Source organism: Zeugodacus cucurbitae, chromosome 2, assembly GCF_028554725.1.
Source record: "Zeugodacus cucurbitae isolate PBARC_wt_2022May chromosome 2, idZeuCucr1.2, whole genome shotgun sequence".
NCBI lineage: Eukaryota > Metazoa > Arthropoda > Insecta > Diptera > Tephritidae > Zeugodacus > Zeugodacus cucurbitae.
The window spans coordinates 81,039,173-81,054,379 of NC_071667.1; the positions used below are offsets into that span (position 1 = coordinate 81,039,173).

The 15,207-nt window shown below is 37.0% G+C and overlaps 2 protein-coding genes across 4 annotated transcripts in view; both read right to left on the reverse strand.

Moving 5' to 3' along the window:
• LOC105220360 (neuroendocrine convertase 2) overlaps nucleotides 1-7,009 on the reverse strand; it is a 53,384-nt gene extending 46,375 nt beyond the window's left edge. The window contains exons 1-2 of one of the 2 annotated variants that reach the window (XM_054234457.1): nucleotides 6,889-7,009; nucleotides 4,969-5,758 (exon numbers count right to left, since the gene is read on the reverse strand). In XM_054234457.1, coding sequence (XP_054090432.1) covers nucleotides 4,969-5,223 — 255 coding nt within the window. In that variant the 5' untranslated portion in view covers nucleotides 5,224-5,758; nucleotides 6,889-7,009. The other variant, XM_011196805.3, reaches the window with a different exon arrangement.
• Nucleotides 7,010-10,958: 3,949 nt separating this feature from the next.
• LOC105220350 (uncharacterized) lies at nucleotides 10,959-15,137 on the reverse strand. 2 transcript variants are annotated; one of them, XM_054236034.1, is made up of 3 exons: nucleotides 14,924-15,137; nucleotides 13,594-14,853; nucleotides 10,959-11,142 (listed from the first exon to the last, which is right to left on the reverse strand). In XM_054236034.1, exons 1-3 carry the CDS (start codon nucleotides 14,994-14,996, stop codon nucleotides 11,027-11,029), a joined length of 1,449 nt encoding a protein of 482 aa, XP_054092009.1. In that variant the 5' UTR covers nucleotides 14,997-15,137; the 3' UTR covers nucleotides 10,959-11,026. The 2 variants fall into 2 exon arrangements, with proteins under 2 accessions (XP_054092009.1, XP_011195094.1); XM_011196792.3 differs by lacking the exon at nucleotides 10,959-11,142 and adding an exon at nucleotides 12,406-13,379.
• Between the last annotated feature and the right edge of the window lie 70 nt (nucleotides 15,138-15,207).

The window sequence follows — 15,207 nt, forward strand, 5'->3', positions numbered from 1 at the left end:
TGATATGAATAGTATAGAGTAACCACTTCGATATCGGGTCGTTTCTTGGGATAATTTTTTGACTCTACTCAATATTATTAATCTCTGAAAGCGTTAAACTATTTTGGAGGCTTGACTTTCCATAACATTATTTTTAATTTGAAATTAAAATCAACATCGGTGGGTCTGATGCGATTTGTACGATTGTTTGTCATCTAACACAAGGAACTCAGTTAAAGAGGACTCTTAGCAGTATTTATTGGTTCAGAGCAGAGATTTTAAAAAAGACTATTGAGAGAAGTAGCGCAATGGACTTTTTCGTCGATGGCCCGAAGTCCAGAGAGATGATTAATGGAGCAATTTTCTGTAAAGAACTCGCCATCAATGATAACTTTACGCTACGCTAATGAGAACGAACTGGCACCCCGTTGTCCTCCTGCCTCCTGGCAGTGGATCTGTGGACTCACATGAGCTGGGTAGGCTGTGTTTAATGACCAGCACCTTCGTGGCTGTAAAGCAGCGTGGATTTCAGGGGTCCACTGAACTACTTGCACCTAGCAGGTTTCAACTCGCCGCAATTCAAGAAGCAAGTTGTCTATGTAGTATGGAGGGTGACGAGATTGAAACATCTAGACACTATCTAGAAAACTTTTCATATTTTGCTAGTCTGAGGCTGAAACATTCGGCAGCACTAATCCGCCTTAATAAATTTGTAACAGACTCAAAGTGTTTTGCCGACGCTTGAAGGTCGGTGGTGACCATATTTAGGAGCATCACAAAGGACTGACAGCTTTAGCTGTCTAAGTGGAAGCCATTGGATCAATCCTGCAGCTTAACCTAGCTTAGATAGCAGATTCCTTTTGATATGTTTTTTGGGAATACCAAAAAAAGTAAAGTACAGTAGGAAACTTCGAAGCAGCTGCCATATGTCAGAACTACGTTTCTAAAATATGTATTGTATGTAACATATATGTAGTATACATATATATTTTAATAGAAGAATATTTGGTTAAAGCATATAATCACTATAACAACCACTTCATTATTTATTGGAATATTATATACAGTGTTCGAAACAGCAAAATCGATGTCAATGAACGTATGTATATATGTAACTATGTACACACAGTAAACAAATGTCACTCCGGCATTGTCAAAGTTGTGAAGGATATGTTGCCACTTTGTCGGAAACATGCAAAAGCAATCATAACCGATTCATTGTGTCATAATCCCGCTCAGCTTAGGAGATCTACTGCATATTGATAATCGTTGGACATTCGGTAAGCGGGATTCACATAACCGTATAATAGCGAGAAGTTAGAGAGTTATGTAGGTACTTATGCTTGCAAGTGAGTAAGTTGTCCTTTCAATGCTAACGCGTAACGGCACCTACGATTGATTATGGCTCTTACTTTCGACTTTACTGCTTCGTAATAGGCTCTCGTAGTCAGTTAATGGGCAAGCGCTCGTAATTTGTTTAGAGATTACAATTTTTTAAGCGACATTTACATAAGGCAAGCGGACTAAAATTATGTTCGAATTTTCGTATACAAAGCCTAAAATATATATGAGTCAAATTTATTTTATATACAATCCATTGAAATTTTTATTACTCAGTACTTTTATATATTTTATCACCTACTAAATCGGTTGAAATAATAAGCATAAATTTTTAAATTCAAAAATAACATTTTACGAAGATGCATCTGACTTTAGGTAAAGTCACATCCGAGGATTACCAATTATATGAAAAAAAAAGATTACAAACAGTTTTCATTTTTTAAAAAAAAAAAATTAATTCCTTCGTCTACACTTCTCAAACTCGATTTTCGGAATAACCTTTGGCTCTTTCAGCGATTTCTCGTATGCTTGTAAAGCGATGGCACTTTAAAGTTATCTTTATTTTTGGAAATAGGAAAAAGTCAGACGGAGTCATGTCTGGCGAATATGGAGTCTGGGGCATTGTCACAGTATTGTTTTTGCCCAAGAATTCACGAACAAGCTACGAAGTGTGAGTTTTTAACAATCGAAAATCGCCAAGCTCATAAACACACTTCTAGTCTTAGCGGCTGCTACAAACAGAGTATGCAATGAATAGCTGAAAATACTTCAGGGACAAGTATGTATGTATATCAACATTATAAAAAAATATAAAAAAAATATAATTGGACTTTGGTGCAATTGGAAATTATAAAATTCCTGTTATTTTTTGAACACACCTCGTATGGTATTAGATTTATGTACAGTTGAGTCTTTTGTCAAAATTTATAGTGCTCAGTTAACTTATGGATCGGTCTTATCTTCGGAGCAAGCCAAGGCTTTGTCATTATATTTTAAAAATGATTTTCGACAAGTGACCGCCGCGGCTGCCTCAAATAAATTCCAGTCGAGATGTCCAATTTCCGACCATTTTTTGCAGCAATTGGGGTCGTGTGTCAGCATCGGACATTGTTCCCTAGTAAGTCTGATCATTATGAAATTGGAAAGCAAACTGGGTATAAATTAAGTAACAGCTATCAAAAAGACCCCCATTGAAAACCACACATCGAATACAAAAAACAATCGTTACTGAAGCTCAAAGCAAGATGACCTCTAATATGGTTGGCAAGTTTTCAATTAAATGTAAGGAAAATAGATGAGATTAGACTGGGTTCATGGCCACTGCGGAATCGCGGGGTAAGGCTGATGAGCTTGCAATGTCAGGAACGACGGACTCACTATTAGAAGCATGGAATCATGTAGGAGCACCATTGTCCCACTGCGGTCTGCTATTGAACAGATGGGCCTCGGCTGAGCTGGGAAGGTGCAACACATGCTTAGTCCCGCGATAGGACTACCGAACTTTTCGGCCTCAGTAAACCTTACCTCTCCTTAGTCGTAGGGGTTCTTACTGGCCATTGACCCATTGGGATCCACGCTGTAAGGTTAAAAATCTTATCGGATGCTAGCTGTAGAAGCTGCATAGAGGAGGATGAGATGGAATCAGCTCATCACATTTTTCTGGAATGTTCCGTCTTTGCGAGATTAAGAAAGCGATTGCTTGGATCTCACTTTTTAGAACAGGCTCGCAAAATAGCGAATATAGAAGTTAAAAATCTCTGCTGATATGTAGTAGGTTCAAGGCACTTTGTCGACTCCTAATTGTTAATCTAGGGGGGATCCAGGCTTCACAAAGGACTATATTTTAAAGTCTACGTGTGTTTCCCTTTGGGAAACAGCCTTACAACCTAACATAACCTAAGAAAATAGATAGCCCAACCTGCTCAGCTGCCAATTGGAAAGAGTTTTGTCCAATAGCAGTCGCCAGTCGGCGATTCGTAGAAAATTAATTCTTATGAGAGGCACGTTTTCCAAATACTTATACTCTGATATCTCATGTTTTTGTTTTACATAAAGACCCTAAGAACATTCAATTCATTAAATTAGAAAAGTGAAAAATGTTCATTGTTAAATCCCTCGAAGCGTTTGGGTAAATTTTCTCAAAACCAATGCCATTTTTATTTGGACACAGAAAGAGAAGAAGTTTCTAGAGTCGAGTCCTCTTGAAAAATATGATTCGGAAAACGAGACCTGTTTTAAGCACTCTTAACTGGCTTAAACTTCTAACTCTGTATTTTTGAATGTTTCTAATATTTATCACTTAAGATTTGAAAAGACTTTTTTACTAATAAAAACCACAACAATCTGTTTCACAAAAAAACTGTTTCGAGCAATATCCAAGTAGGCGTGTAGACTACATATGTACATACTACCACCGACATATGTTACTACAGCAACCATACAAAAAAATATTTTTAGCACATCCACAATGCTGGAGAGCAATAGAAAATAAAATAAACAAGAAAAATAAAAATTCAGTACATGCAAGCATATTTGTGTGGGATTTTTAATATTTTTTTTAAATAATTTAATTTATATGCATATCTAATATTCGACAGAAATTTTCTTTTCATCTCGACTTCAATGAAAATGCATAAAAATTGAGAATTGAGAATTCGGTTTTTGTGTGGTGTGACTAGAAAGCTGACTTTGTGGCTTATTGAAAAGAATTTGGTTTATGTATGAAAATAAAAACGCAAAAACACAAACAACAAACAGGTGGAGGCTAAAACTTTGCATACATTTTTCTTACAGGTTTTCTACTTTATTTTGTTGTTGTTGTTGAGGTTTTATAAAAAGCATAACTGCCGAAAAGTATGCTCAACAAATTCACTGCACACGCACAAAGCAATTTAAATGCAAAACAAATATTCACGCAACGCTGTGAATGTGATGAAAGTCACAAGCTTCACTCTACAGCCAACACACCACACACACGTGCCCCCCGTCTTCGCCATCTACTAGCTGTATATAGTATACTTTATATGAAAGTAAAGTGCAAAGTTTTTGAATAGACTTGTATGAAGGATACATAAATATATGTTTATTTATACATATGCGATCCTGCACACACACACAGACATACTTATAAATATATATATATACATATGTATATTTCCACTCGTGGCGCACTGAAGGGGAAGTGAAGTGTTTGACGCTTTTGAACTTTGTTCATATTTTTTTCCTACACATTTTCGTTACTCTCATTTGTTTTTAGCGCGTTGTTGTTGTTTTCGTTATTTATTTGCTTTTTTGGCTTCCATTCGCTGCGTCGCTGCGCTGCGCTGTGTTGTGTCCGGCGTTTCAAGGGTTAAATGTGACGTTGTCGTGTTGCAAGTGAGTGGAAACCAAATTGATTTTTCCCACAGGCAAGGGACAAGGAAAATTACAACAACAACAACAGCGAAAACAATAATAACAACAATAATAGCAATGTAACCAAGTAATTTAGACGCATGAATGCACATTTTACCTTTGGAAGTTGCAACACAGAACACAGACATTTTGCGCAGAAGAAACTGCTTTCGCACTTGAGTTGTCTAATCGATTTGCCACGAAAATGTGAAAATCATTTTATTTTTCTTTTTATTTTACTTCTCTAGTACTTACTGCTCCAATATTATCGAATCCATAGCGCGCTGCCACCTCGCCAGCTAGGTCATTGTCAACGCTGCGCCTGAAGCGCACCAGGAACGAGCTGGTGAACACGTCATTGCGTCCGTTGAGCGCGGCGGCCGGAGCGACGCTGCCGTCGCTTGTGGTAGCCAACGTGCTGGGCACATTAATGACGAAGAGCAGCGCCGTTAGCGCGCTTGCCAGGAACATTAGCGGGCCCGCAGGATTGCCCCATGCAGCAAAGACCATTGCACGCCTTGTCGGAAGCCAACGAAAATTTATAGCGTTGCGGCGCTTGTCACCAAATCACCGTCAGCAAAATCTCACTTTATTGCACTTATTTTGATTGTACCGTTAGTAGTGGTATGTGGCGTTGATGACGTCGTTGAAATCACTAAAAATTTAATTACTATTTTGTTTTTATTTTTGTTGCCTTCTTCTGGCCTGTTTGACTGTATGCGTTACGTTACGTCCGTTGCTCGTAAATTGTGCGCTTGAACTGCTTGATTTTCACCACAGCGCAAGAGTCGCCACTTTGCACGCGCGTATGGAGGCAACACTGCTCCCCAATTTATACCAAGCGATTTTTTGACACTTGCCGAAATTTGCGGCGACTAACATACATACATATATATACACTGGCAAGGAAGCGCAAAGTTGCTACCAGCTGATATACTCAAACGCTTGAAATGCTTACACGCCGTAAAGTATGCAATGTATAATTGCCTTTTGTCCTTTAATTTTTGTTAATATTGCTGCTGATGTCTCAAAATTCACAATTTTACTAAAATTTGCACACAATTTATTTGACAGTTTCGGTTTTTGCTCACACTAAGTTCTACCACACTCAATTCACTAAGAAGCAGTGTAAAGTGTGTAGTGCCGTTTTTAGCCGCTTATACGAACTTAACTGCTACACTAACCGAACGAAACTGTTCAGCATTTGCTGAAGCAACGCCATAATGAACACCAAACAACAGTCGGAGCAGCAGCAGCTGCTGTAAAGCTCGTCTGCAAATGCAGCCGTAGAGCTTTCGAAAGCTCACCACCATACAACACTGCGCCCGCTGCGTGCCGCCCATCCAACCGGCTGGCTGGCTGGCACTCATTCAACCCCACTTGTTGTGCTGCTGTGTTTCGTCGTCGTGTTGTTTGGTTGGTGGACTTCATTCACAGCGCACATTGACGGGCAATCATCTGCTCAGCAGCTTAACGCCCGCTGCCAGCAAGCACACCTCCAGCGTCTCCTCTCGAAAACTGAAGACTTCAGTTTGAGTTCTGTTGTTTGTGCGTGGCGCGCGCGGTGTAATCGTGGCCACGCATTTTCCTCTTGCGGTAGGTGGTGCGCCTAAATGTATGCTTCGATGTAGCAGCAGAACGCGCACAAAGCAGATGGAAAGCAGCTATGATGTGTATACTAAATATAAACAGGCGCGTAAATATGTATGTCAAATGATAATATATACATATGTGTGTATGTATGTATGTGTAGATATATGTATATATATAAATTTATATATGTAAAGTTAGTTTGTCTATATTTAAATGGTTGGCGTCGTTTTCATTATCAATACGCTTGTGTGGCTGCCTGTTTCGTGGTGTTCACTTTCGGCAACGTTGCGAACGTTTGCTGACGAAGACGTCACCAATTTTCTGGCTTGCACACACCCCTACAACCCGCCCTCAATATGTATAGTATATGTTGCTGTTATATGCCGTTACGTCTTCCCTTTGTTCGCTTGTCATCGCCGGATGCGGTTATTTGGCAATTCGCAATTTGCTCCAAGCAAAAGTTGCCGGTTAAAATTCGACACTATTGTTGCTTTTGATGTTTGTACTTAGAAACCCCTACGGCTAATTTATAACAATGCGTCCAAGAATATTCACGGCTTTTTTAAATATTTAGTAACTAACTTCCGGTTAATTAAAAGCAGACAAAACAAAAGTTCCGATTTTTTTTTTTTGGATTTTTTCAGTATTTGAATAGAATTATTTGGGCTTGTCTATGAAGAAGTTGAAATTGAAATTTAGACTTTTTACCTATTTTTCTTGTTAACCAAAGTGGCGTATTTTCTTAAACGAACATGGAGTACTTTATTTCTAATATGCTAAGTTTTTCGAAGTCTTTTTCAGGTTGGTCAATTATTTGATTCAGTATACTATATACATACATTCGATAACACTTCTTCTCTTTCCCTTGATGTGGTCACATCTCAAATTTGTGATTTTTGCTTTCGTCTGCCCAAAAATACAGGAAAAGTGAGGGGATTTAAATTATAAACTGGCATTTATGTCAACAAAAATTGAAAAAAAAAGAGATCAATTTAGCCACTTTCCTTAAAACCTGCTAGATTTGCCAATATTTTCTAATAATTCCGACACAAGATAGTGCATATAACGAATTAAATTGAGTCATTCGACTTCACAGAGGCAAATCTGGCACAATGAGGCAATACTTCTTTCTGAGTTGGTCTTTTTGACAGCTGTTACTTGATTTTACTCAGTTTGGTTTGCAATTTTATAATGAACACACTTACTCCGAGCAACGTTTATTGCGGACATATGGTCCCAATTGCTGTAAAAAGTGGTCGAAAATACATGTAAAAAAATCTGCTGAGATCTACCCCTTAAGCTATCTTACCCTACCTAGAGTAAACCTAAGTACCATAAGGAAGGAGATATCGTATGACAGAGTTTAAGTGTCACATAAAAAGTTGGTTAGGCGTACGTATCTATATGACTCTCTATAATCAAGGATGTTCGACATTCATATGTTATGTAGGAGATATGGTACGTTATATTTTTGGAAGTCAATCTGGATGTTTCCAAATGAAAATAGAAGCTGAAGTGTGGAGTAGTTAAAGAAATCAGCTCTTTTGTTTGGTATATCTCCTACCCTCTCTTTGTTTCCCTGAAGCTCGGTCAACAAACGGACAGTTATAGATGAGTGATCTGAAACAACCCTATATTAGCACTATATTATAACACTATATTTAATAAAATAACTATATTTGAATAAAATAAAAGTGTATCAATTTATCACATTGGAAGAAAGCGAAGAGGAATTAGCCAAGCACCAACATTAGACCAATGTCCAGATTTAAGATAAAACACCTCCATAGGCACATCTTCGGTGAACCCAGCGAAGTACCAGGAATCGACATTAGCCGTCTTATCATATGGGTCTTACCGATCCGTCAGGAGTATCTGGGTGACACAAAGGACAGTCCAAGCTCTGTGCAATAGCGGAGATCTAACCCTAGACCTAACCTTACCTATCATGGTACTAAACTTATTGGCGGATTAAATAGACACTCCGTAACCAAGATGAAGTTAGGTTAGGTGCAATGGATATTGTCCCCCTCATCTACCACAAATCTGCAGAGGTTTTTTACTTCTATTTATATCCGCTAATTCGCGAAGATGCACAAACAAGTGTGATCTAAGAAGCCTTTGCCGAGATCGTGCAAAGGCGGTGCATTTCAAAAGGAAATGTTGGGAAGTCTCAACCTCATTATCTTCCAAGCCGGCACTGCAGCTGGCGTCCGGTTAAATTTTTAGTTTGGCCTAACTGAAAAGGAAAAGTTCTCTAGGCTAAACCACAAGATTCCGTAACAAAAAAAGTCGCATATCTATATTCGACAATAGATCTTCACCGTTGTAAGGTGCCTTAAAACTTCTTGTTGGCAGTCTTATACTGTTACAACAACTATTTCAATGAAGATTCCTGTTCAGAATTCCACAGCGATCGTGAGAGTTAAGGGATAAGGTTTTAAAATTCTTTTACAGCAGCAAAAGGTAGACACAGTTATCACAGCGCCCCCTCCAACCCCGTCACGTTAAGAAATCTTAACAGTGTTGCAGGGCTGATGCATGCGATACTTCCTCTTTGGGGATAAAGAGCCCCAATTGTCTGTCCCCTTTCCTTCGCGATCGCCGGGCAGTCAAGGAGTAGGTGCTCTGGTGTATCCGCCCCTGAATCACAAAATCGGCAAAGATCCGACGAGTGGATTCCCATTTTGTGCAGATGACGCCGTAGTCTGCAGTGGCCGGTATATAGTGCCACTAATTGTCTCAGTTTGTTCCTGGGGAGCGCCATTAACTGTTTGAATCTTTTCAGATTGTATCCTCCCAGGAACAGCTTGGAGTGACGAAGTCCTTGCGTGTGCAACCAACAGCTGCTTCCTTCCTGCTTGCTGCCTCCTCCTCTTTCAGGCGGGTTGTAAGAACATGCCGACCAACCGCAATAAAGGGCTCTGGCCCGATTGGGTTGGTGGCCGCGGCCATCCTTGCTAGCTGGTCGGCGAATTCGTTTCCCTGTATTCCTTTATGCACTGGAACCCAAGCTAGGGTTATGCTGTTATTTCTGCAATTCCTGTTCAAAGTATCTATGCAGTCCATGACCAGCCCCGAGTCCACCTCGAAAGATGATAGTACCTGAAGAGCTGCTTGGCTATCGCTGATAATGGCTATGCGTTCCTTATGATAGCCCCTGTCCAATATTACCTCTGCACACTTGGTAATGACATAGACTTCAGCTTGGAAGATGCTGGGGAAAAGACATGGTAGAAAAGACATACAATGTTGCCCCAAAAATTTTATATTTACATATTTGTCTAACTAAACTTTTATACTCAAACGATTTAAAAAAGGATTATTGATTATAGAGACTACTTTTAATAGTAATTTATTGAATCTCCGTACAAAAGGGTCAAATGAAATTATTTTTCATTATTTTCGTTTTTTCATCTCTGCTAATACATTTCTATTGTGTATTCCACATTCAATGGATTATAGCAACCATTCAACAGCTTCTTTGACAATAAAATCGAAACATATGCTGGCATTCATTCTGCTATGATAGTGAGGCGAGCAAAAGCGCACCCCTAGAACAGATACACACATACACACACAATCACACTTAATTGGTATACAGTTAAATGAATACAAGACACATTTACACATTTTCACTCACTATGGAGCCGAGCAGTGACGTCAAATGGACAGCAGACAAAACAAAAAAGAACACGAAGTGGATACACTTACCGACGACGCTCCAACTCAGCAGGTTAAGAGCAGGCCAAATAGCACACATATACATACTATATATGTATGTATGTATATAGTGGGACAAACAAACAAATTAAATGACAAATGCGGGAAAATAGCGACACATGGAGCGCACTATCAACGCAGCGGGTTGTACGAGTATAAATATTACTCTAGGCAAGCACACAACACACATACATATGTATATACATATTTGTAGTTAGAGATATGGTTTTGTAAATATGTACAGTAGCAAATGGCTTTATGGCCATGGCATTTCCCATAATTTGCGCAATCACAATTAAAATAAATGATTTGCGATAAAGGCAGGACCAACTTTATTGGCGGCGCTGATTTGTGCTCTTATCAGTCAAATAATGCCCGTCTGTGTGCTTGTGTGTGTGTGTGTGTGTGTGTCACTGTGTGTGCGCATTGTTGATCTGCTATCAGCGTGTGCAGGAAGAAAATGCGAACATATGGCAGTTGTGGACGGCGATTGCAATGCGTGGCCAATGATGGCGCACTCAACATAGCGAAACAATAACAATAATAGCAATAACAATAATAGCAATAATGGGACATGCGCAATGCGCTCCGACATTTTAGCGACAGTTACAAATAAAATTTAACAAAAAAAAAAACGAAACCGTTTTATGGTTAATTAACAGTTTATTTTAACGGTGATTAGAAAGCAACAACAATAAAAGCATTCACATAATATTGGAACAAGGCGTATATGAAGTGTTGTAAAAAAAAGAAAAACAAAAACAACAATAAGTTGCACATGAACAGCAGTAAAAGTGGAAAACAACAACAATATGATTGTGAAGTGCTTAAAAACTTGAACAAAAAAGCAAACAACAACAGTAACAATAACAACATTAACAACAACAATAGCAACAAAAAAGCATAAACAATTTTTAACTATTGAAAGAACACGATTTTTGTTAGATTGCATACATAAACAATTATTTTTAAAATAATCAGTCAAAAAATATTGCACTCAACGAAAGCCACGCGTCTTGCACCGACAGGTTCGTTTCTTTAGCTCTTCTTTTCTTAGTATTCTACGTAAAAGTTTTTTGCAATTGGTCAAATGGTATTCATGTTCTTGCTGCACTGGAAGAGAAACAGTTATTTTAGGATTGTTCAACAGTTATTTATAAAAAGGAAGTGAAGTGTAAAAAAATGTATAAATTTCAATTATCCGAAATTCTAAAATGGAATCAATGTTGCTACCAGTATATCCACCAGTCCACCGTGGATTTCAGAAGTTCACAAGCTCAAAATACGATGAACTCAGAAAATTATTCTAAAAAAAGAAATGAGATATTGTTCACCAGAAAGCTTCTGATAAAGATTTATAATTGTAGACATTCAATGTGGTAACAAAGAAAGATCTTTTTGAATACCAAGAGTAGAGTTCCAATTTGTGCGCAACAATTTTTTAGTGGAATTAGCAAACTAATATTTTTATTAAAAATATGGGCCGTCGCTAGCTACTACTTTTGACCATTCTTTCTGGCAGCATGCGTATTCCGTGTAAATGTCGAGAATTCGGCTCAAAAAGTGACATTTTCAGTTGAGAAAAGTTTGGGATGCAAACAGATCTCTACAAATATTTTGTTGGGTTAATGTTGACACAAATGGCCAAGCTCGATATAAACGGCGGAAGCAAATTTGTAGTAAATATAAGTGGGTAGAATAAATTCTCACTAATTGTGTTCTCTTTTGATGAATTTAAACATATTTCAAAATACTGAAACCTTAAAAACTGAATCAGACTCAAAAACCAGTTAAGAGGTTAAGTGGGTTTCTGAAAATAAGGGTATTTTTTAAATTTATTTTCAATTTTTTTTTCAAAGATACATATTTAAACAGTATTTTATGAAATTTTTTTATTTACAAATTCCGAAAACTCCGTTGGCACCTCAACTCCATTGATGTCTAAAAAAAATAATCTTGCCGGGGACAGCATAATTCATTATTGGTGAATCCAAAATTAAGAAACCAAAAATAGTTCGATAGTAAACGGATAAATATCATTATTGCCCGAAAGAAAAATTAATATATTAAAAATATTACAAATCTCACTGACGTGGCTTGATGGATGGAACTTCCAAAGCCAAAGGGTCTATCTCTTAGAATTTTACTCGGATCGATTTCGTATTTTTGGATAATATTTTAAACATATTTGTGTTTTTTTTTTAATTTTAAAACACAAAAATTTAAATGTTTCATATTTTAAAACGCACATAACCCCTTAAGCAATAGTAAAAATTCAAAAATTTTGTTTTAGATTACAAACACATATGTACATATATCGATTAAATGTATTTATATTTCATTTAATAAAATTTTGTTGTTAAAAAAATTTAAAAAATCTAGGGTAAAGCCTGAAACTTCGGTTTTATCAATTGGTATATTGTTAAATAATTACTTATAAAAATTAATTAATTTTAATTCGTAAAAAATATTTGTTTACATGCTTTAATTATGGCAAAATTATAAAAATGTTTTTTTTTTTTTTGTTTCTTTTTTTTATGAGTGAATGTCTTTAAGTTATCAATAAGCTTTTTAATCCAAAGCCAACATATGCTGCTTTCTTAACTATATGCGTACATGGGTGTGTGACTAAAGACGTGTCAACAGTCAACATTTTTAGCGATTTTTAACAGCTTAACTATAAACTAAAAAAATAAAAATAAAAATATGTAAGTAACCCAGTGGATTTCCGTGGAAACTCTAATTAATAGAGTATTATTTACTATTATAAAAACAAAATAAAATACTATAATACTTAGTTGTTTATTACTATGGCTTAACAGTTATTTATTTTTGTTCAAACTCTTTCAATTAATTAAAACTATAAAAAAAAATGTTCAACAGCATTCTACTATCACTAGTTCAAACAGAACATATTCATACTTTCATTTAGATATTTAACTTAATTAATTGTTTGCTTACTCAATTATTATTTATATTTATTTTCGTATACATACTGCGCTTTATCGTGCATCATTGATTTGTATCACATTTACACAAAATCATCAAAATATATTTACTTCGCTTTTGTCATTTAATTCTACGTCTAGGTGGTTTTCACCTGAAAGTGAAAGGAAGGCATAGTAAGTGAATTCTAACAGAAGTATTTCGGATTTCTCATAAACATTACATATGTATATCCGTGATTTAATTAAAATATATATTTACTTCATTAATTGCTAGATTTGTATTATTTTTAGAAACGTTCTTATTATTATGAGTGTCTTATATTAAAAAAAACCCAATCAGCTGCGCTCAACATACACCTGTGGCTACACTTTACTTCTTGTTATAGAGCTGGCGACCTCGATCTATGATTATAAAAAAATAAACAAAAAAAATGAATTTACTGTTTTCACTAACTGTATTTTTAGCAATTGGCTAAATTATTCACCATATTTAAAGTGGCTTAAATAAAACACAATAACTTTAAGTTAAGCATTTTTTATAAGACACTTTTTTCTACAATGCTTAATAGTAATAATTCAAAATTATAGCATTTTAAAGATAGGAGAAATTACTTACAACTGGAGGCAGTACTTGTAGACGAAGGACGAAGGACATATGAACTCGAATGCCGTTTGATGATTTTTGGCGAAGCAACTGCGGTACTGATTGCCGTGCTCGTAGTAGTTTGTAGCGCAGTTGAAGCGTTAGTTGAGATTCTTTTAGATGCTCCGGCACTGCCAGTAGCTGAAGTCATCGTTGTAGTGGTCGGCATAGAATTGTGTCGCTGGAATGAGTTGCGTGGTTTTGTTTGTTGTGTTGCCTGCAGAATTTCATCATCGAGTGAGAGCAGCCAATCGTCAGGCGTGTCATCCTCCAAAAACTTCATATAAAGTGAGGAACGTTTTTCTTCCTGCGCTGGTACTGTGGACGCAATCGTCTTCGGTAAGATTTCTCGCGTTGATCCCTTATCATTTGTTTGCAGTGAAACACATGCAGCGCCTGCTGTTGTAGTTGTTTTAATTTCTGGCTTCTGTGTTAGTTCTACTATTTTGGACTCAAGTTGTTGCGTAGCTTCAAGTAATAAATCATCTGAGTCGGAATCATTAAAGAAATCATCTAGTGTATCGTTAGCACTGGCGAATTCATTTATTTCCGCTAATTCTGCTAATGTTTCCAAGTCTGTGGTTTCTTGTGAAATTTTACTTTTTTCTTCCTTATGAATTGTCTCTGGTATTTCCAACTTCTTCTCCATTTCCTGCTTGCGCCTTCGCTCTGCCTCTCGTAGCTGTTCTTGTAATTTTGCACAACGTTGTTTTAATAATTCATCTGCACGTAGCTTTTCAGCACGTCGCATTTGTATTTCCAGTTTTCGGCGCTGCTCCTCTTTACGCATTTCATAAGCAAGCTGCTGTGTATTACAATCGCTACGCAAACGTCCTATTCGTGTAATTACTCCTTTGTTGTTCGAGCCAGCTGACGTAAAACTACTATCTGCGGCATAAGCCGAGTCTGGTGTTGCAGTTTCGGCTTGCTCATCGATAGAACGACGTCCCCATTTCCAACCGACTTCCGGACTGTTTGAGGAGAGTGTCTGTGATAGTAAACCACCGGGCGAAAAACTATTATCGAAGCATTTAGGCGAATATTCCACGCTGTCATCCAAATTGAACTTTTTGTGTGGCGGTGTGCATTCGATACCTGCATCAGAACTTAATGAAGTAATTGAAGGCGTTTTTGGTGTTCTCAAAAGTCTATATTCGTCAACAGCATCATTGTTATTATCGATGCTCACAATCGAAGACCTACGCATTTTTCCTTGCAAAAGATTTGGAGACGCTAAATGAAAAATTGTATCACGTATTTACTTAGTTATCTGCAACAAATGTTCCATTTAATACCAACATACCATCTCTTTTGTGATGTCGTGCCAATGTTAGAGATCCTCTCTTTTTCAATCTAGGAGTTCCTTCCATTCTCATACACAATTGGGTGCAATTCAAATTAAATAAATATCACACTACATATATTAGAGATTGTATTATTAAGTTTTTTGATTCAAAAACAAACTGAACACAAATACGCGGTAACTACAAGACAATAAGTGCTATAAACTATGAGAACGCAATGGAATGAAACAAAGTGTGTAAACAGCAAATAATTTAGAACCTGTTGTACTCTAGAGTTGCCAGA